The sequence below is a fragment of the Dermacentor albipictus genome, chromosome 5 (assembly GCF_038994185.2).
Source record: "Dermacentor albipictus isolate Rhodes 1998 colony chromosome 5, USDA_Dalb.pri_finalv2, whole genome shotgun sequence".
Taxonomy (NCBI): Eukaryota; Metazoa; Arthropoda; class Arachnida; order Ixodida; family Ixodidae; genus Dermacentor; species Dermacentor albipictus.
Window position 1 is genome coordinate 69098632 of NC_091825.1, and position 21866 is coordinate 69120497.

The following is a 21866-nucleotide window of genomic DNA, read 5'->3' on the forward strand; positions in this document are numbered from 1 at the left end:
AAGCCATGGCTCTCCTAGAATGGTGCCAATTGAAAGATCATCAAATATTGCTAAAGGATTCTGTCTCCTGCTGCCCAAGCAAGAAATTGTCACCTACTCAACAATAGCAAAAACCTACACAGGAAACCCGTATCGGCATTTTGGAAAGCCTGTGTGGGTAGGGCGGATGACAATTTTTCCCTTTCAATCTTCCTACACCCTGCAGATTTTCACAGAAGTGATTTGCCATACTCCCTGAGTATGAAAGAATGCCTGAAAATGGTAAAGAACATCTTCGGATATGGCCAAAATTACGCTGCTAAGCTAGTGCTAGTAGTTTAATACCAATGATAGCATGGAGGAAGGGGCCTACAGACTGGAACAGTGCAGGCTCTATGCAAAGGGTGATAATAGGATGATATGACACTCACTGAAATGGCTGAAGAATCAATGCTCACTAAACCTTTCCTTAAAGGGGCACTAAAGAGAAAAATGATTTCTTCTGCATCCGTAAATTACCTTTCTACAACACCAAAAACAACACTCTTACCATGATAAGAAGCTTGGTAAGCCAGAAAAAGCACAAGAACGAAAGATGGGTGGCGACGCCTCCTTGAAGTTCCCACACCTGGTCGCTGTGAAGTCATGGATATTGATGGCATCTTCTAGGGCCTACTTAATTATGTGGGGGTACAGATTGACTACATTGTGTTCTAAAGGAACCAGATATTAAACATGGCAAGTTTCGGGAACCTTTACTCAGCCAACGTGGCCCAAATGAGAGAAAATACTTTGGAATCCCTGATGTCACACTGACGTACCGGCGTCGGGGTTTCGGAGTGAAATTCAGACTTTGATACTTCGACCTTCATTTCCTTATCTAATAATCAAACAATTATTTTGAAATGACTGCCTGCAGGGTTCTCAAACAATGCTTTATTAGTCTAAACTAATTTATTGTTTGACTTTATTGTCCCTTTAAGCATCTAACTTTGCCTCAGATGCATCCACTGCATCCTTAACAGGACTGTGCTATGGTTCAGGCTTGTGAGTGTAGTGAGCTGCATTACATTCAGGAGATGCTCATGTTATCATGTATGACCAGTTGGCATTTGCAAATCAAAATTTTACTCTTTTCACGCGAGTTAAGGTTTCACTTCTATAGGGGTCAACAATAAAAATAATACAAGTAGGCCGGTATTTGAACTCTTCTTTAGCTGCGGCACTTTGAAGCAACAGGGGTTCTCCAGCATGTGTAAGTTGAGATGACAGAAAAGAACAGCAGCTGATGCCACACTTCTGCATTTGCAGAAGGCAGCATTTGCAGCTACTGGATTTACTACATTGCAACTTACAGATGGCAATGGACTGCACAATCAATTCATCTCTGCACACTCATGCAGCACTCACCCTGTGTTAGCGCATGCAACAAAGACGGGGCTATATATTCTTGAACGACTATTCTCAGCGTCTTTGCTTAAGTGAAACACAACAGCAGGCACAACAATTTGTGTAAGAGACATTAAATACCTGGACTGCCTCGCAAAAGCATTCAAACAAAAACCTTAAAATGAAAAAATAAAAGGCGCTTGTCACATTGCAGCTATACCATTGTGCATCAACAAACACAAAAACATTTGTTGATTACATAATTGCGCTACTAGTGTGTGCTGCTGAACATGACTGTGGGGTGCATTTGACTGAGAACACAAAGCTTCTTTTCTTTCTGTCTGGACTTGCAAGTGGAATCATAACTCCCTTACCAAGTTGCACAGTCTGCACTAAAATAGGGCCAAAGTGGGAGCATGTATATGTGGCTTGCTAATAAGGCAAGTTTTATACTACACTCTACACAAATTTAAAAAAAAAATAATTCACAACACCAAGAACAGGAAGTCCATTGATGTACTGAAAAAACATTTGAAAATGATAAAAGTAATATACTCCAAAAACAGCTTGGCTAGGTCCTCTTATCACAGAAAATTTTGGTTCATTTTTTCTCTTGGAATGACTGCAGTGTTCTCCAGTTGCTTCTTGTGTATGTTTTGTTTTAGGTGTTTCAGTTTTCAAAAGCAGCAATTTCATGCATTCACCCTACTCAGAGACACGTTTGCTCTGCCACTTTTGGTCAGCAGCTAAGAGGCGTGAATTTGATATATAGCATTTCTTTTGCGATAGTAAGGTCAACTGCTATCATCATCAAAGCCTGCTGACTACAGTACTGGTATAAACAATAATGTCAATCAATTGCAGAAAGACTTTTGTAATCCTCTTCAGCAGAGTGAGTCATCTATCAAAACATGCAGGCAGGTTTCTTGTGTATGAGACTGTTTTTCAACATAGAGGTTCAGCCACTGCAATCACAAAGCTCCTAATTTGCTAGAACTGTTCATCAAATGCCAGCACCTTTGCCATCAACTCATTCACCATCACAATCAGCAAGCAAATGTCTAAACAGGCCATTCTTGCACACTTTAAAATCTGACATCTAGATAAGTTGGTTAGATTAAGTGTCACGCTTGTTTCAGAGTACTTTTTGAAGGGGCCACACATTCCTTATTCTGACCTTTTTTTAGACTGCTTACACACTCGTTGGTGCAGTTGGTAATAGGACAATCAAACTTCGATATAACACGCATGGATATAATGAATTACTGGATGCAGCAAAATAAATATAAAACTTGCAAATTTGTTTTGCCAATACCAGCGTGTATGCTTATGAAAAATATAAGACATAAGGAAGGTGTTTGCATGTCGAATGCGACGTCATTCTAACGAAGTTCAAATGTACCACATCGAAAGCAATCATTCCTGACTATGGCCCCAAAATGCACGCCAAACGAACCCCGGTTAACAGGAGGGCTGCACAAGCTCAGTCGATCTTGGGTCTTGCTGTTGCGGCTGCTTCCCGAGACTGTGCCTGCTGAGCCGCCACTGCTGCTGCCACCGCGGATGAGCTTGTGCCGTGGAGGGCCTGCTTCTTGTGCTCGCGGCCCTGCACCTGGTAGAAGACGACCAGGCGGCAGCCCAGCATGAGGCTGAACACGATGGAGGGCGCCATGCGCTCGAACTTGTCCCGCAGGGCAGCGTGCGTGTAGACGGCGCCCAGCACCAGCACGAGTAGAGCCACGTTGGCCAGTTGCTTGATCCGGCCTGCAACAGGAAGGCACGAGTGAGTCTCAGGATGCATGTTCAGGTCATCGTCACCAGACTAAACATACCTCCTTCAGACACTGTGTCTATAACTGCACACGCCAAGATAGTGCCTCAAAAGCAAGAACACGGGCAAAAATAATGCCGCTTGAAAGGTGCCATGCATGACAAGGCAGAAGAAAACCGGGCCTCAGGAGCAGTGGAAGAACATAACTGAGAGTGGAGGGTTTTTCTCTGCTATTTATTTTAGAAGGAAGACAAAGAAAATGTGGATCACATGCTCCAGTAAGGAGAAATTAGTTTTCTATCTCATTTGAGCAGTTATAGCAAACTATTTTCTGCTCATATTTCTAAAATGTACATCTTGGGGCAGTTGTGAGTGGAGGTTTGCTGCAAAACGTAGGAATAAGTATGAAGCGTTTGCAGTCATGGTATGATTCGGTTTATTGTTTATGACAGCGTTATACATCAGAAAAATTCCTGAAGCTATAGGGGTGGGCGTTTCTAAAGTATGTACTAAAGTGATCATGAAATATGTAGTTAATACTTCTATATGCGATGTTCATCTAGATTAGGGCAGCACAACATACGGCCTGCAGGCTGTATGCAGCCTGCGAGAGGATGTTAAGTGGCATGCATTGCTCCTAAAGGATGTTTACACCATGCAGAAAAGAACTGTTACTTTCAGAATAGACATAATCTCTTTAGATGAGCGTGCGGCAGAAGGAAAACAGTTCGGAGCAGGAAAGGAAGCTTATTGTGAGCCCACTGATTTTTAAGGTAAAGGTTCACACACATGCAGTTTCACTTTTGGTTCCTGTTTCTGGGTGGTTACGACTCATTGTTCGATGGACAGCGTGGGCTATCTTACTGCATTTGTAGTTTGCATTTTGCTATTCTGAAAGACGAGTGCACTTTGAAGGAAGAAAAAAAGTGTAAAAGGAATGCCAAAAATTTAATGACTGGACATATCGGTGCTTTCTCGTTGAAAATATGTCATAGTGCAACCGTCTTGTGTGTTGAGAATCCCTTTCCATACTGAATGAGTACCATACTAAGTGCCACTATGAGACAAAGCACTCTTATGAATTTTGCACTCTTGTCAATGTTGACAGAAAGATGAAGGCCACGGATTTGAAGCAGAAGTTGCTTGTGAACCAAGGAATTTTGACAAAAGTAAAGAATGCATCTGAGGTAGCTACGAGGGCTTATACCGTATTTACTCGCATAATGATCCTACTTTTTTACCAAAAAATATTGACACAAATTCAGGGGTGTGATCATTACGCGGGTTAAATTTCCTGCCAAAAGAAAAAAAAATTTTTTCATTCCACATTTGCTGCGGGATGACAACAGGTCAACAAATAGGGGGCTGCTGCTGTATGTAGTGCGGGACACCAAAACAAAAATGGCGGCTGGTGGAGCAAGCCAAACGCGATTTTTTTTCTTCTCGTGAGTACATTACGTGCATTGAAACAGTTTCTTCTGTATCAGTAATGAATAATATCGTTAATATTGGCAAGCATGCGGCAATAACGTAGCCATGTCCACTTTGAGGGGACAGAAACAGATGGGCATGCTTAGTTGCCAGTGACATAGGAACACATGGCGGGCATGCTGCAGAAACTGCGGCATTTGTCTTCACTACTATCCTAATAAGGCATGTTTCTGCTAAGGGTGGGCAAATATCATAGCTGTGTTACAAGCGTCGGTGTATGAATGGGGTACACTTCTAACATATCAGTGTAAATGTGGCTGCTATCGTGGCCACTCGTGATTTGTTGCGTGCCCACAAGTGCAGATGAGAAGAATCGAAAAGCACCTTTTTTGTTGTTATTGACCACAACCATTATAAAGCCTACACATAATAAAGGCAAGTTTGATTGTACCTCTTTTTGTCATGGAAGTGTGGAAAGTGATGAAAGTAATGAAATGGGGCATCTACTTAAGAATGTTTGATAGGTGCAGACCGCTTGGTTTGTCTTGAAGAGTCGTTCGCGTAGCATTTGACAGATGGTAAGCGCAATCATTATTAGCTAGACTTGGCACACGACATATCGTTTCGGCATGTTCGGTGTGCGATCATCACGCGAGTGCGATCATTGTGCGAGTAAATACGGTATATCCTAGCTTATTGCATGTTCAGGTCACTCTTTCACTGATGACAATGCTATTGTCACATGGTAAAGGAGTGCCTCATGATGGTCTTTAAAGAGATGTGTATAGACAAGAAGTTGACCTTTCAAGATCTTAGCTTATCGAGAAAGACGGTCCAGAGCCATGTGCATGATATTACAAATGACTTAACAAAACAGCTTCAGTCATGCTGAATCAAGTTTGCCTACTACTCCCAATCATTGGACGAGCGCAGACATCAAAGACACAGCTTAGCTGCTTGTTTTTATTCGAAGTGCGGATGAAAATTTAAATGTTACCGAGGAACTTGACAGCTGTGTTCAATGCACAGATGAATGTCAGGAGAAGTGATAAGCAAGAAAATAAAAAACGCCATCTAGAATCTCAACCTGCCGTGGAAAAAAGCTCACAGGTGTCTACTCATATGAAGCCCCGGCTATGGTTGGGAAGAGAACCGGAGTTGCGCAGCTCGAGTCATGCAGCAGCGTGGAATTTATAAATTAGCGCAGCGTGCTGCAGCCGGAAATGCTCTGTGCCAAGGTTATGAAATTTGAGCCTCTGCTGACAATTGTGATGTCAGTCATCAACTTCGTACATTCCCAATGATTCAGACATAGATGATTTCACGAGTACTTGCATGAAGTAGAAAGCAGCCACGTGGATGTCCCGTATCATATTGAAGTCCGGTGGGTAAATCATGGGAATTTTTTTAATTGCTTCATAGCACTCAAAGACATCATTCACTTCTTGAGAGATGAAGGGAAAAGTATTCCGGAGCTTGAAGATGAGTGCTTATAGGACCTTGCATTCCCCGTAGATATAAAAGGTAATCATAACACACTCAACACAATCCTGCAGGGCAATAATCACTTCATCATGAGCATGGTAAGTGCCATATTCGCATTCCAAGAGGAACTGCGCTTGTTCATGTTGTAGCTCACATGCGGCAACACAGTACACTTTCCTACCTACCAGAAGCCCTTTCGTACGAAAAGCAGAGGTTACTGAGTTCCAGCTATGTGCAACATGTAAAAACCCTTCTGGCAGAGTCCTAGCAGTGGTTCCTGTCACTTGAAGATGAGAATCAGCACTGTCACCTGTTTCGAAACCCATTCACAGTGTTGCCAGAAGTCTGCAACTCAACAGTGCAGCTTCAGCTCATCTACCTGTAGTGTTCACAGGAGTTGAAAGCTTTGCACCAGTTGCAGCCTCTCCTTAGTTTTTATAAGAATCTTGGTTAAAAGAAATACAGAAACATAGTTAACAATGCCTTGCAACCAGTGTCTCTTCTCTCTCCAGAAGTATGTACATCTGTGAGCAAATGTTCACCTTGATACAACATTACAAGACGTGTTGAGGACAGTGATGAGTGTGACATCAAACATAGAAGGCCTTTCTGCAATCAAAAGATATAATCTTCCCCATTAAAGCATGGCCAGTGTGGCTCCTAGAGAAGTTTGTTCTGGCCCTTGCTGTTATTGCATTGTGCAGCCTTGGTTTAGAAGGTTGAAGCAATGAGTCTACATTTGCGGACATGACAAAACTCCCTGTAAGTTAAAAAAATTCTTGATCTATATTTTGCTATAGTATGGTTTTAATAATGCTGAAGGTCAAGTAGCTGTGGTGCAACAAATTTTTTTACTGGACAGAATCAATCGGCACCTGAAGGGGATACCCAGCACAGTCGACTTCCGCTAATTTTATTCTGACAGGGACCGATGAAACTGGTCGAATGATCCAGCGGGTAGAATTAAAGACAAGGTAGAAAGAACGCCAAGAAACATAAACCGAGTTTCACTTGGCTGTGTTGTCTTTAATATTAGCATCACTGCAATACAACCTTATGGGCAAAGCATACCAAGCTGGAAAAAGGTGCCACTGTTACGTGACATAGCATGCACTCCTTAATTTACACACGCTGTTACGTTTGACCGGTGGGGGCTGGCGATCGCAGGTGCAACTTCTTAAGAAAAGAGAGAAATGGGACAGAGAGAGAGAAGAACGGGACAGAGAGAGATAGGAAAGTGAGAAAGACTGCGAGTTAAGAAAAATGCAACTTGAACTTGAAAGCAAACGTTTGGAGTTGTCTCAAGGAAGAGAAGGGGCTCTGGGATGATCAAATGAGGCAGAATCATACCGCATGGACAGGCTGTTAAAGCCATTTCAGGTCGGGAGCGACATAGGCTTGTTCCTAGGAAATTTTGAAAGGACTTGCGAAAAGATGAACTTCAGGTCGAGTAAATGGCCACAGCGGTTGCTGTCTATGTTGTCGTGTGAGGCTGCGGAAGTAATAGCCAGACTCAGAGCGCAGGATGCATATGATTATGTGAAAGTTAAGGCTAGTCTTCTGAAGAAATACCGCCTTTCAGCCGAAGCTTTTCGGCAAAGGTTTAGAAGCACAGGCAGGAAGGATAGTGAGGAGTATCCGGAGTTTGCATATAGCTTAAAGGCAAACCTAGTCGAGTGGCTGAAAAGCGCGGAAGCGTACGAGAGCAGAGACAGGATTATTGAATGCATGTGTCTAGACCAGTTTTACAAAAGCATCCCACCATCTGTGAAGCTGTGGGTGCAAGACAGAGGGAATGTAAACACTGTGGAAAGGGTGGCTGAATTAACCGAAGAGTACGCAACGCGCAGAAAGCTGAACGCCGAGGACGGAAATTGGGACGGTCGAAATGGACCATGGAAACCATTTCCGTTCAAAAAGGGTTCGCAGACTAGACGACCGGAAACTGTAGACGTGGAGGAAAAGCCCTCAGAAAAGAGCGAGTAGAAGTCTAACGGGGAAACCATACAAAATAAGCAGAAAAGAAAATTCGAATCTTTTAGAACGATCTACTGCTATAAGTGTCACAAACTGGGACATATCACTGTAAACTGCGGGAAGCCTAGTGTAGTTTTCTCCTACGTGGATGAAAAAAACGAGAACATGTAGCTTTTAAGTCCATATCTTCATGACCTGCAGGTTAATGGCAAACCATGCAGGGTGCTGCGAGACAGTGCCACCACTATGGACATTGTGCATCTGTCTTACATGACGGTAGATGACTTCACTGGAGAAGTATCATGAATCAAACAGGTTGTAGAAGAACACAGCGTATGTCTGCCCATGGCCAAAGTCAAAATTAGTGAACTGTTCGGGGAGCTTGTGACCGAGGCTGCAGTTTCCAAATTTTTGTCGCTGCAGAACCCTTACATTTTTTCGATTCGGTCGGATCAGCTACTGCATGACAAATGGCTTAAACTGGGCGAGGGCGTAGTGCAGGCATTGACGTGAGGCCAAGCTCGTAAAATCGTGTCACTTGCTGAAAATGGAAAAGCTGCTCCAGTGGAAGTAGAAAAAGAGGTAACTTCAGTAACCGAATCCGAGCTAGGCTCGAGGGACGAAAAAACGGTTCAGGAAACCCTGCCAGCTGACCAGCTCAATGAGAGCGTAGCACTAGAGTGTCAAAGTTCAAGCCTGCAGGAAGAGCAAGCTGACGCAATCGCAAGCGAGACAGGGTCGTTATTATCACCGACCTCAAAGAACTTTGATAAGCTCTTACGTGTGGACAGCGAGTCACTGGCAGCCGAGCAAAAGAAGGATGACAGCTTAGCTAAATTGCATCACACAGCTAAAGAAGGCATTGCTAGGCGCAACGTGACAATACATGAGAGAGCAGGATTGTTGTATCGGCACTACAGAGATCGAAAGGGTAGGATTTTAGATCAGTTAGTCATACCTACTAAGTACAGGGAGGACCTTTTGAGTCTCTGTCATGGAAATGGGTGGTCCGGCCACCTAGGCATAAACAAATCGAAAGAAAGATTGCTTATGGAATACTACTGGCCTGGCTGTTTCAAAGACGTAGAAAACCTTGTAGGATTATGCGACGCCTGCCAATGCTCAGATAAACCAGGAGAGACATGGAAAGCTCCACTAAAGGTAGTGCCCTTTAACATAAAAGAGCAAATTTTAACTGCGCACCGCAATTACATTTAGAAGCCGGTGCATTGTGGGCACGTCCCGCTTCACCGTAGCCCTCGCAGTGCGAGGCATTGAAGAAGGAATGGGAGCACAGCGAAGAGGGTGTTTGATTGCCAATAACTCCGCTTCTACTGAATGCGTTAAAGTACTTTTTGCGGCAAAGTATTTCTGAACTAGCCTATATTAACCTCAAGTGCGTTTATCCTCTTCGATGAAACGTAGTTCAGGGCCCCTTTAATACCAACTAGAATATTAGCTATCCCCATTTACTCTCTGATCCACACTGCTCTCTTTCTGTCTCTTAATGCTATGCCTAACATTTTTCACTCCATCGCGCTTTGCAGGGTCTTTAACTTGTTCTTGAGCTTTTTTGTTAACCTCCAAATTTCTGCCCAATATGTTAGCACCGGTAGAATGCAAATATTGCACACATTTTTTTTTCAATGACAATGGTAAGCTTCCAGTCAGGACTTGGTAATGCCTGCCATATGCACGCCAACCCATTCTCTTTTTCTGTAAACCTAATTATCACGATCAGTGTCCCCTGTGAGTAAATGACCTAGATAAACACATTCCTGTACAGGCTGTAGAGGCTAACTGGCTATCCTGTATTCTTGTTCCCTTGCCAGGCTTATATCTTTGCCTTCTGCATATTGATCTTCAACCTCACTCTTACACATTATCAGTTGAGGCCCTCAGTCATTTGTTATAATTTGTCCCCAGTGTTGCTAAACAGGACGATGTCATCTGCAAACCGAAGGTTGCCGAGATATTTGCCATTGTTCCACTACTAAGCCTTCCCATTGAATTGAATGGAGTTAAGTAAATACAGGATTGCTGTTTTCTCGTAAGGACATTAAAACTCTGATGATGCTTAATGAATCAGTGAATATAATTGCCTTGTAAGGAAAAGAGGGGTTGTCACGGACGACAGAACCAGAGGACCAGCAAAGCAGGCTTCTAGAACAGCACTGCACGTTCTCTGCTTGTGCATAGAGCATGCGCCACCCATTTTTATTCTCCTCATCTTTTGCAGACCAACAACAAGAACAAGGCGCCGGCTAAGATCGGCAACTTTACCATGCCTGTGTTCCAGCATCAGTGGACACTAAAGGGCACCCCGCCCAGACGGAACGGCGAAATGTATGCTATTCACTGCGGTAGTCTGGCATGTGATTGCAGCAGTGGATGATGTTTTGGTGGCAGTAGCTTGAGAAACGTGGCTCCGACGATCGCTGCACCGCGTAGGGCACAAGGATGATGCCATTGGTGCCCTAAGCTGCAGATGCTGCACGGTCATTGTGCATGGATGGTTGACTTCAGAGTGCTGTATGGAACGTGGTGGCCATGATGGCATCGCCTTAATTTGGGCTGGTCAAGGGATGAAGGTTGTAGTGGGGCACCTTGGCACTTCCAAGGCACTTGACAGCAGCAAAGAATCTTCTGAAGTTGCGACCGAGGTGGCAAGCTTGCGACCACAGGACCCGACTTGCTCAATCAAGGTTAGCATGTTGCGGACGACCGAACGTTAGTCGGACTTGCGAACAAAGGCTCGCTGTTGACGTCAGGTGCTTTCAAAGTGTGTGATAGCAGTGTCTAGCCTGGCACCTGTGGAAAGTTGGGTTGACATAGCGACGACAAGTAGGGAAGCACCAGGGCTGTTGGTTGCACTGGGCATAAGTTTCCGAGTACCGTAATTGAGAAGGCACCTTACTGGGCAAATGTCAAGGCAATGTCTTCGAGGCATGCAAGCCGAGACGCTGAATGTGCACTGTGAGCAGGTGCAGAAGACAAGGGTTCTACGGGAAGGACAGTGACGTAGCCAGGAAGTGCAGTGCGAGGATAGCTGGCGGACCAGTCTCACCGCAGTGTGGCTGCAGGCTCTCGCTTGGAACAGGCATACTCATATGTTTACGTCTCTGCAGTTTCCAAGGCACGGCTCCCGGCTGTATCATCTCCATGGCTTGGATGGAGGTGCCATGTAACTCAGGTGGAGTGCATGCCGACACTTTGGTACGCTCAGGCATGGATGTAAGATGGTCGTTGCTGAGAAGTAGCGGGCTCACAGGTTGTGTAATTGATGGGGCATGCATGGGGGCGGGAGACTGTTTGTCATCATGGAACAAGCAAGAAGTGGGAGACGGAGTTGTTGTATTGTCTCCCCGTAGTGGCTCCTGTGGTGTAGGTGTGGCAGAAGATTTGCGAGCACTGGCGCTGCTCTCACCAGGTGCTGATGATGAACAGGACGACGCAGGTTGAGCCACATCTTCAGAAGTGTCAGCTGTTGAAGGAGACTGTGGCGTACTGCGTAGTTGAGGTGAACTGGCACGCCAATGTGCTGAAAGAAGGTGGTCTTTAGGCCCTCAAACATGCTCTGGTCTTGTGGCAGAAGGTCAAGACGAGAGAAGACATCAGTAGGAATTTCTCGCTTGAGGAGCAGGTACCAGCAGAGCTGTAACAGCACACCATTTATGTGCAGCTGTGCGTCTACCTGCACAAACCACACCATAGGTCTGTGCGGATAGTAGGGCCACAATTGCAAACACCAAGGATTGTCGGGCTTCAGTGTGTGCCACTCTTCTCCCAGCTGGTCCATGGCTGCAGGCGGAGCTTGGTAGATGGCAACGCTGAATCGGTTCTTGTTGGTGCTCTGGTGATCACGTCCAGGTCACTACTGTTGGTGGATGAAGAGTTTGCAGCGGAGTGCCAGAAGAAGAGGACCAGCATAGCAGGCATAGGAGATGAGTGGCGCGTGCTCAATGCACAAGCACGGCATATGCCACCCATCTTTATTCTCCTCGTCTTTCGCAGCCGGCTGAGAGTACCGACCTTAGCGTCCTTGCGTTGCGATGTCAGTGGGCGCTACAGCCTTTGTACTTTTAGTTACTTGATGTGTTTTCAGCCTTCGATAGAGTGTAGGCCACAGCCGTGAATATGCTTGTTTCCGGGTGCAGAATGCCAGATTCCGAGAAGGATAGATCGGCTGCAGCACAAGAAACACAAACACGTGACTGACATGAGTCAGGACACAAGTACTTCACTAGAAGTTTCTGGAAGTCCATGTGAATGTGCAACTCAGGAGTGTGCTTCGTGACTTCTACAAAGAATATGTCACATTCTACAAGTTGCCACTGCCATGATGGTAACAGCTGTGCTGCAGCCATTAGGCAATGTTCGAGGATTGGGACAACCATTTATTCACTAGGTTTCTTGACCTGCACTGAAAAAGGCTCCCTCACTGACGGTTCATCACAGGATAGTGAAGCGCATGTCACGTAGATAATGGCTGTGTAGCAAGGATCTCGAGGGTCAGACTGTACTTTGAGGATATATGTGAAATGACTGCTATATGTTCCTTAGAGATTAAGGGACCACTAATTCAATTCAACGTATAGACTCAATAGGGCTTGTTCTGAAGGAACCGGTGGCCAGACGGATACCCAGATGGTGGTCGGGATCCAGCATTGTTAACACGCTTGGTGCGGCAGAGTGATATACCACAGCACCATAATCCAAAAATAAACAAACAAGGCTCTTGTAGAGCTTCGATAAGTACTTCCTGTCACTTCCCCATGTTGTACGAGACATAATTCTCAGTAAGTTAATTGTTTTTAGGCATTTCGCAATGAGATAATTGGTGTGTGAAATGATGGTCAATTTTGCATTGAACACGATGCCTAAAAACTTATGCTCCTTGCTCAGAGGTATTCATTGCCCACACACTTCGATACTGGGATCTGGACACAGCCCTCTCTTTCTTGAAAAAAGAACACAGGAACTTTTCTGAGGGTTAAGTTTGGTTCCATTTTCATATGCCCATTTAGAAACTTTGTTCAGACCATGCTGTACTTGTCATTCGCAGACTACAAGGTTACAAGATTTAAAGGTTAATTTTATATTGTCTACGTGAACCGAATAGAGAATTGTCGGAGGTAGTGATGCATGGAGCTAGGTCATCTTAACAATGAAGAGCGTGCAGCTGCGCATGCCTCCTTAAGTCACACCAGTTTCTTGTATAAATGGATGGGACAATACATTTCCAATTCCGACTCGGAAAGTATGGTTGGACAGGTAACTTTCTATAGTGTTAAGAATATTTCCTCGAATGCCCATCTCTAACAGGCCATGCAATATCCTGTAGTACCAGATCGTACAGCTTTACCATATTGAGGAATATGGACAAGAAGTACTGCTTGTGTGCAAATGCATCATGGATGTTTGCTTAAATGGGCATAAGATGGTCGGTTATACACTGGCCTTCCCTAAAGCCACACTGAAATGGGTCAAGCATTTGACTGGGCTCTAGGAAATGTAAGAGATGGCGATCAATTATTTTCTCAAAAAGCTTACAAAGACAGCTCATAAGGGCTTTATGACAATAATGCTCACTGGTGAAGAATCTTTACCATGCTTCAAAACTAGAATAACAATAGCTTCTTTCCATTTAGATAGAAGATACTCAGCAGCCCAGACAGGATTGAAAAGTCTGAGCAGTGTGATTGGCATGCCGGAGTGGAAGTGCTGAATCACATTCTACATTATTCTATGAGGCCCCGGGGCACAGCTCTGACATGCAAATCAAGGAAGCTTTAAATTTTGCAACATTAAAAGGATGGTCATAAGGTTCATTTGGGCTACACTTGTGATTGAGTGGCTAACGTTTTTATACTTCTTTGTATTTCGAAAAGCCAGACGAGCAGACCAAGAGTGTCGTCGGCTTGGTCTTCCAACTTGTTTCATACTTGATCCACCAGGGGCAACAGACGGATTTGTTAGCCATTAAGCTTCTTGAGCCTGTTCCACACTTTCGCCTCCTGTGTGTATGAATTAATGCCCAAGAGGAACCTCTCCCAGCTTGTCCTCCTAGCTTGCCATCATGTCTGCCTTCCCTGTGATTTAATGTGTTTGAATTTGATCAAATTTTCAGAAAGAAAGCTACGCAGTTGAAGAAAAATTCACACTGGTCCTGGATCGGTCTCCTTTGCAGTTTGGAAGGGTTTCCTTTGTAACTTCATGCTACATTTGGATGAAAAGTTTTTCCCTCTCATTATACTTCCTCCACCTGGCAGGATTCCGCAGAACTAATTTGCCAAATTTTCAGCAGTTGGAGATCAATAGATATGCCCCAGGCCTTATTTTGCTTCTTCCACCCCTTCTTGCAGTTTTCATTCCACCACAGCACTTGTGTTTTGGATTAGCTTGAAACGGTAGCGCCATCAGCATGACCGGTAACCTGGGAGCATCTGGGATGAGCCATGAGTGCGAGGAGCACTCGAGAGGGTGTGCTGGCATGAGCCACGAAATAAAGAAAGAGAAATGATTAATTCTCAAAACCAAACAGTACTGTCCTGTCTCTGTCTCCGAGAGCTCTACAGCTGGTGGCCCATACATAAGGATTGAGCCTCAACTTGTGCCTGAAATCAACACATAGCCAAAGACTGAGGTGGAGCCATGCCTGACATGAGACCAAATGCCCGCATGCCCTAACAGATGCCGCTGCACCCACTTCCACCACGGCAGCTGCTTCCAACATTTTCCGCCTCCCAGAGTTCTGGGAGTGGTTCATGCAAGTTGAGGCCCAGTTCGAGTTTCCGTTAATAATATTACAGACTCGCAAGTACCTCCTAGTGGTCGATGCGCTTCTGGCGGCCATTGTCAATGACCTTGCTGCAGTTCTTGTTTTGTTTGCACACAAACACCCGGTGTCACCTTATCACGAAAACAAGGCAGCTGTTCTGGAACGCATAGCCATGTCTGAATGCTCAAGGATTCAGCAGCTACTTTCATTCGAGGAGATGGGTGACCATCGTCTAAACCAGTTGTTGAGTCTAATGCTCAGTCTTCTTGGCACACATGCTCACACCACCGACATCTTCCTTCATGAGCTGTTCATCCAGCATTTTCCCACACAAGTCCAATGGTACTGGCCACTGCTTCCCCCCTGGATATGACAGCACTCACTGCATTAGCCGACAAGGTGATGAAAACTGACAAAGATGGATTCCAGTGGCTGCTGCCGCTAGCTTCAGCGTCGTGCTCTGCACGTTTTTCACTGCCATTCTCATACCTGCCAACCTGGCGAGATAAAAAATCTGGAGACTTTTTATTCGCGCTAACGGGCGGTGTTTCGTTCAAACTTTCAGGCAGTGTTTGGCGAGTCCTTTTGCAGGAACCTTGCAGTAGCAGGCTTTGCTCACTTCAAAAATTTGTCGGAGTAGCTTTGCTCAAAGCATGGTCCAGACTGACGGCCCTTCACTAGCAGCAGGTGTTGGAGGGTTTTGTGTTACACATCGATGAGTGGAATTCAGTCCTAGTTTTTCACACCGCGCTAAAGATACTCTCACACAATGCGTAGCTATGCGGTATCACGAGTAAATCCAGCATCACCTCAGCAACTCGGTGAAACATGTTTTCCATCAGTGATTTTGATTATTCCAACCACAGACCACTGCACAGCCCCTCTTTCTTCATTCAGAATGTCCTTTGGAAGGGTGTACACCTCTAGGGTGGCAAACTCAGCTTCTAGAGCATCTGAAGCGTCTTCAAGAGATTCATTGGAATCTCGGGGCAGCAGCTAAGGGAAACTCTGAATAAAGAAACAAAGAGTCGAAAGCGATGCCTGTGAAATAAATTTCAAGTTTGCCACCTCCACATTCTTCAGATTTGCGTTTCAGAGTTGCGTCCACATCCATAACGCTTTGCCTTGTCGCATTTTGGAAACGTTTTCCTTAGAAGAGGCCCAACGTGGTCGCTGACACTAAGGGGTAGGTTGTGCTCGGCGAGGAATCCCGTAAACAGGCACTTCACACGTATGTCGTCTTAGTTCCTGAGAAAGTTCACTATGTTGTTTTGCTGCTCAGTGGTGCGAACATAGCTTTGATGCTTTGCCATAGAAACATGCAGTTTGAAGATGCCTTTGCCACCATGAAGCACGATGACACGTTGTACAAAATGCAAAATGTTCTCCTTTTCTTGATGTCGAAAAGCATGGAAATTCAGAAGTGGAAGATCGCAAGAACTTCTGCAAATACCTTTTCTTGGGCTTTGATAGCGCCATGGCATCAAGCTCATGAGGTTTCTAACTTTACATGGTGCACCGCACACATGGCCTAGCCAACACTAGCCATACACACAAACAGCGGTAACAATGCACCATGGAGGAAGGCATGCATGAAATGCAAGAGCTATATTGGCTCTGGCTTTGGTCGGCTTACTAGGCACCGTAGTCGGTTGCTTAGTCGATGATACCAATGGCGCTAGTGCAGCCGTTGTTGGTGATGCTGACGATTACGATGTGGCTGTAGATTCCGCGGTGCCGGTTTCGGAAAAACCATTATTGCGCGAACAGAGACAACATTTCAGGAGATATAAGACAGTGATCGTACAATTGGAAAGTTCAGTAAAAAATTTGGAGTCTCCCGGGTGAATCGGGAGGGTTGCAGGTATGCATTCTGTTCCACGACGGTGCCAATGCCATGCCGCGTCGCTGAGCTCTGTGATCGACTGGATGAGCCCCTGGTGGCAAACGCTCGTCAGCATGCTTCTCCATGACCTCGACATCATTGGTCTGCTTTGTCGCCTCCTCGCAGCTCATCCAGCGTGCACCAACACCACTACCAAGACAAGACCAGACAACCACCTGCTGGTATCACCATTGCTTCGGCGATGAGGCCTGTCGCTGCCTCCTCCCTTGTGCATAGTTGAGAACTAGTCCTGCTGACTGCTAACAGCGACGAGTGGTGATAGCCCCACTCTGTGTCGCCTCTTCTACATTATTGATAAGGTCACTGGACAATGCTTCCTCATCGACACGTGTGCCCACGTCAGCATCCTGCCATACCAATGGATCATGCAAGTTCCCCAATCCTGCACTTGCAAGCTGTGAATGGAAGCGGCATCCCAGTCTTTTGACAACAGTCCCTCATTTATTTGTTTACAGTACCCTTAAAGACCACACAGGGGTATTGCATAAGAAGGGGAAACATTATTGCACACGCACAGATAACACAAAAAACAAGAAAAAGAAGCACAGGCTTGTACAGAAGATACAGCAGCACAAAATGCATCAGAATTTTCAATAGACTTTCGGTATTTCATCTCAAAGTAGAATAGCTAAAAGCAAAGGATAGAATTTGAACAAGTTAGTCCTGAAATGGGGTAGGTATACTTTGAATGGATGGTCAGTGCATTGGAAGATGTATGAAGCAGGGTGAATATGTTCTAGGCAGAAAGTACAAGTGCTGTAGCAGAGTTTCAAAAAGTAATGAAGTGAAGAAATGTGTGTTCGCTGCTGAAGTGTTTAAAGGTTCTAGGTGTTGCGAAGGTGTGTAATACTGTCATGTGTGTAGTTGCTTGTTATAAAACAAATCACATGATTTTGTAATGATTCCAGTGACTGAATTAAGTAAGCCTGATGCCGATTCCTAATAATAGAGGCATATTCCAGCTGTGGTCCGACTAGAGTGTTGTAAACCAAAAGCTTTGTGTCAGGAGTAGCCATGTAGAGTGTTTTACATGTTAGTCCTAATGTTTTACTTGCCTTGCTGGTGATGTATTATATGTGCTGATTCCAAGTTAAGTTAGATGATGTGATGATGCCGAGATATTTAAACTGATTTGCCAGCCCAGTGGCAGCATTGCTGATATCATAAGAAAATGATAATTTCAAGCGACGTGTAGTGAATGCCATTGCCTTGGTTTTATTAACATTAATCTGCATTAGCCACACGTCATGCCATGATGATAATGTAGTCAAATCAGCCTGCAGAAGAAGAGAGTGGTTAGGTTCATTAATCTGACGATACATGATACAGTCATCTGCACAAAGACGAATTTGCAATGAGATATTATTGGGGAGATAATTAATGTACAAAAGGAATAATAGTGGGCCTAAGATGGACTCCTGAGGAACTCCAGATTAAACAGCAGTACGTGAAGAAACAATGTTATCAGTTAAGATAGCCTGCGACCTACCAGTAAAAAAATTAAGAATCCAACTTAAAATGCTTTCATTAAGATTAAAAGTTTGAAACTTTACATGTAGGGGGTGATGAGGAACCCCATAGAATGCTTTAGAAATATCTATGAACACAGCATCAATCTGTCCTAATCAGTGAATAACCGAGTGAACATCTGGGACAAGTTCGAAAAGCTGCGTTTCACAGTATTTCCCTCACTGAAAGTCATGCTGGTTTGGAAAAAGCAGATTGTTATTTACTAGCATGATGTTACTGTACAGAATGTGCTCAAGGATTTTACATGATATTGACGTTATTGATATCGGTTTGTAGTTACCACAGTCGTCGCGATTGCTGGATTTGTAGATGGGAATGACATGCGCGAGTTTCCAGTCATATGGCAGCGTACTGTCATCTATAGATTGCTGAAAAAGCATACACAGAAAAGCGGATGAGTGTGGAGCAGTAACATTTAGTAATTTAGAGCATATGCCGTCAGGACCAGGACTCGATTTATTAGGGAGACGGTGTATGGCTTTTAAAGCTCCCTCCAGAGTCACAACCATACCGGCATACTAGCACACTGAGAATGAGGCAAGATACACAATGGGGGCATGTTCCTTTCAGTAGTAAACACGCTGGCAAATGACTTATGTATTAAGCTGGTTAGCGGTGGTGACAGGGGAGAGCTGCTGGCCTGCATCCTGTAGGTTAGGCTGATTTCTGGACTTTCCAGGGTTAACTATTTTCCAGAAGTGCTCGGGATTAGTTTTTAGAATTCCTGGTAGTGTAGTATTGAGGAATGAATCCTTAGACGTTTTTATTTCAGTTTTACGAAGATGCGCAATATCTCTGTACTTAGCCCAGGCATCAGCCTTGTTGGTATGCATAGCAGTGCAGTAAGTGAATTTTTTTCTTCCTATAAAGAATTTTAAATGCTGGGTAAACCAAGGGCTTTTCAGGCTGGGACAAATACAAAGCATTGGGATAAATATCCCTTACGCACAATATTATGTGCTTAAATAGTGACCAGTTTTCCTCAACAGAACGGCTTCTAAAGCCATGCCCTAAAGGTGACAAGGAATCGGTAAGAAACCTACTGATTGTGGAGGTATTTGCTTTAGAATAGTCATAAATATAATTTTGCTGGATTACTTTCTTGTGGAAATTCATGCTAAATGAATAATTAAACTGTATTAACTTGTGATCACTGATTTCTTCTAGAACATTAGCAGAAATAGCATCCAGATGTGTGGTACATACAAGATCAAGAATGGCGCGGATTAAGTGTCGCGTGTGGGTTCTTTCACGATTTGGTGTAATGAAAACAGGTTCAGAGTGTGAGGAAAATTGTGATATTCCCGTCTGTGCAAGCTAGAGCTGAAAACGGAATTATTGCTCCAATCAATTCCAGGGTAGTTGAAGTCTCCTGTTAAAATGATAGGGACACGAGGAAGCCTGTTTAGAATGTCGTCTAATTCAGAGGTCAAGCATGGAATGAAATTAGAATCGGGAACTGGAGGATGAGAGCAAACACCGATAAGAACAGAAGAATGTGATGAACTGGAGCGTACAATGACCGAGAAGGTTTCAATGGAAGATAATAGCACAAGCACACTTTCAGAGTGAGCCACAACACCACCAAGTGTATATGTTGAACTCGGAATGAATAGTCAGTACACAGTCTGGTACGTCACTACTGAGCCATGTCTCAGTGCTTATTAATATATCAGTTGCACATGCGGTCATAGAACAGACAAGAACATCTTGCTTATATAGAATACTACGGAAGTTGGAAAACAAAAATGAGAGCAGAAGAATGCTTTTTGGCTTGTTTTTAGATTTTACAGGCATCGCCTTGTTATGTCATTGCAAGACAGAGGGTTGCGTGGAATGTGATGACATGTTTGCCAAGGGGACGGCAGTGCCAGAGGCAGAATCAAAATTTTTGTTTGGCCGTTAGCTGAAAGTTTGTCAAACTTGAGCCATACTTATTGTCCCTGGTCACGGAATTGTCTTCTGAAATCCCACAACCGCTATCTGATTGCATGCATCTTAGACGAGAAGTCATCCTCGAACCACACATTCTAACCCTTATGGTCTTTCAGTTTCAACGAGTTTGCAAAAACTTCCTGTTTGCTTTTGATGTTCAGAAACTGGATGATGATTGGCCTGTTGAAACCACTTTTCGGATGCCCCAGACGCGTTCAATTTTCCTACTTGGAGACCCAATTTCGAACAACTTTTTCAGTTTCATCCCACGTCTCCGTTTGCCCATCTGGAAGTCCCTTCACAATCAGGTTGTTTCGCCTAGATGTGTTCTCTAGGTCATCCAGGGTGCCCGATAGCTGGTCTATTTTTATTTGCAGTGAATTAATCGTCGAAGATGTTTCGGTAACAGTTATGTTTTCAACCAGTCCATGTCTTTGACGGCAGTTTCAAGAATGGACTTGTGTTTGGCAAGGTCATAAATTTTTTCCGCAATGCCATTAGCTGATGCTTGGTATCCTTTTGGAATGCAACATTTCTTGCGTCTGAAGCTTCTAGTTTGGCGAGAATTGCGTCAAGGATTTTGCTATCACCAGGACCGGGGTTGGGCTCTACGTCACCACAGCACAACAAGAAACTTGTGACAAGGCAAACAGCCAGGATTAAGCACTCTAGGAACAGGGCAGAACAAAATATAAGTGACGCAAACATTTGACCGGTTTCTACGGTGAAAACACGTGAATGTGCCTATATGAGAATGGTAGCTAGCAAGATCGTTGCCCATGATTCTGCGTTTGCCTAGCAAGATCGTTGCCCATGATCTGCGTTTACTAGACACAGCAAAAAAGTAGGTGGGATTTGCAACCAATCAGTACCAAATCAAGGTCTTTTCCTTAGCGGAAAAAAACACTCACCTAGAAGTGAGAGTGGAAGAATTAGCGATGCAGTGGTATGGTCGCAAATCTCGATGCATAGAAGCACAGGATTTATTCCGAGCAGGTTGAGAGGAGGAGAGCCGAATGAAGCGCCACCATGATGACCAGTAAACCACCGCAATGATGCTCTATGTGTCGGTTTGGCACACGCACGATTGTGTAAGCACAAGCATACGCAGCCGGGAAGTTGTCCTTTGAATGAGCTGCAGCTGAAAGCGTCCACGCCATAGTAAGCTCAAAATAGTTAGTGCTTGCGTAGTCCTACGGTTCGCAAACCTTGGGCAAGCAGCAGGGGACTCAGTGGTATCCAAGTAGGGCACAATATGGCTGCTAACCTAGAAGTGAGAGCGGAAGAATTAGCGACGTAGTGGTATGGTTGCAAATCCCCAGTCGCCAGTGCTGAACCTGAGCCTCGAAGAAGGTCTTGGTGGCTTTTCATGGTTGCCGATGTCAATTTCGCCATCGTCGACACTGATCTTCTCATCGACCATGGCCTGTTTGTCGATATCAAGCGTCGTTATCTCCTGGATGCGACAACTATTCTCTTCGTTCAAGACACTGCTGCAATAGAGACCACAGATGTAGCGCTCTCTCGCACTGCAGTTTCCAATGGACCCTTCACAGCATTGCTACAAGAATTCTCCAAGTTTACCATGCCACTTGACTGGAAAAATCCTGTTTCTCACAACATATGCCACCATATCCTCACTTCAGGGCCACTTGTATTCTTCCGATCACGTTGACCTGCTC

General features: G+C 44.5%; 1 protein-coding gene and 1 pseudogene across 1 annotated transcript in view; one reads left to right on the top strand and one right to left on the bottom strand.

Annotated features, from left to right (window-relative positions):
* Positions 1 to 792: 792 nt before the first annotated feature.
* The window catches only part of LOC139059897 (novel acetylcholine receptor chaperone), a 33152-nt gene continuing 12078 nt past the window's right edge, over positions 793 to 21866 (bottom strand). Inside the window, exon 3 of the mRNA XM_070538447.1 lies at positions 793 to 3132. Coding sequence (XP_070394548.1) covers positions 2852 to 3132 — 281 coding nt within the window. The 3' untranslated portion in view covers positions 793 to 2851. The remainder of the gene's footprint in view (positions 3133 to 21866) is intronic.
* LOC139060051 (uncharacterized) lies at positions 8279 to 15186 on the top strand (annotated as a pseudogene).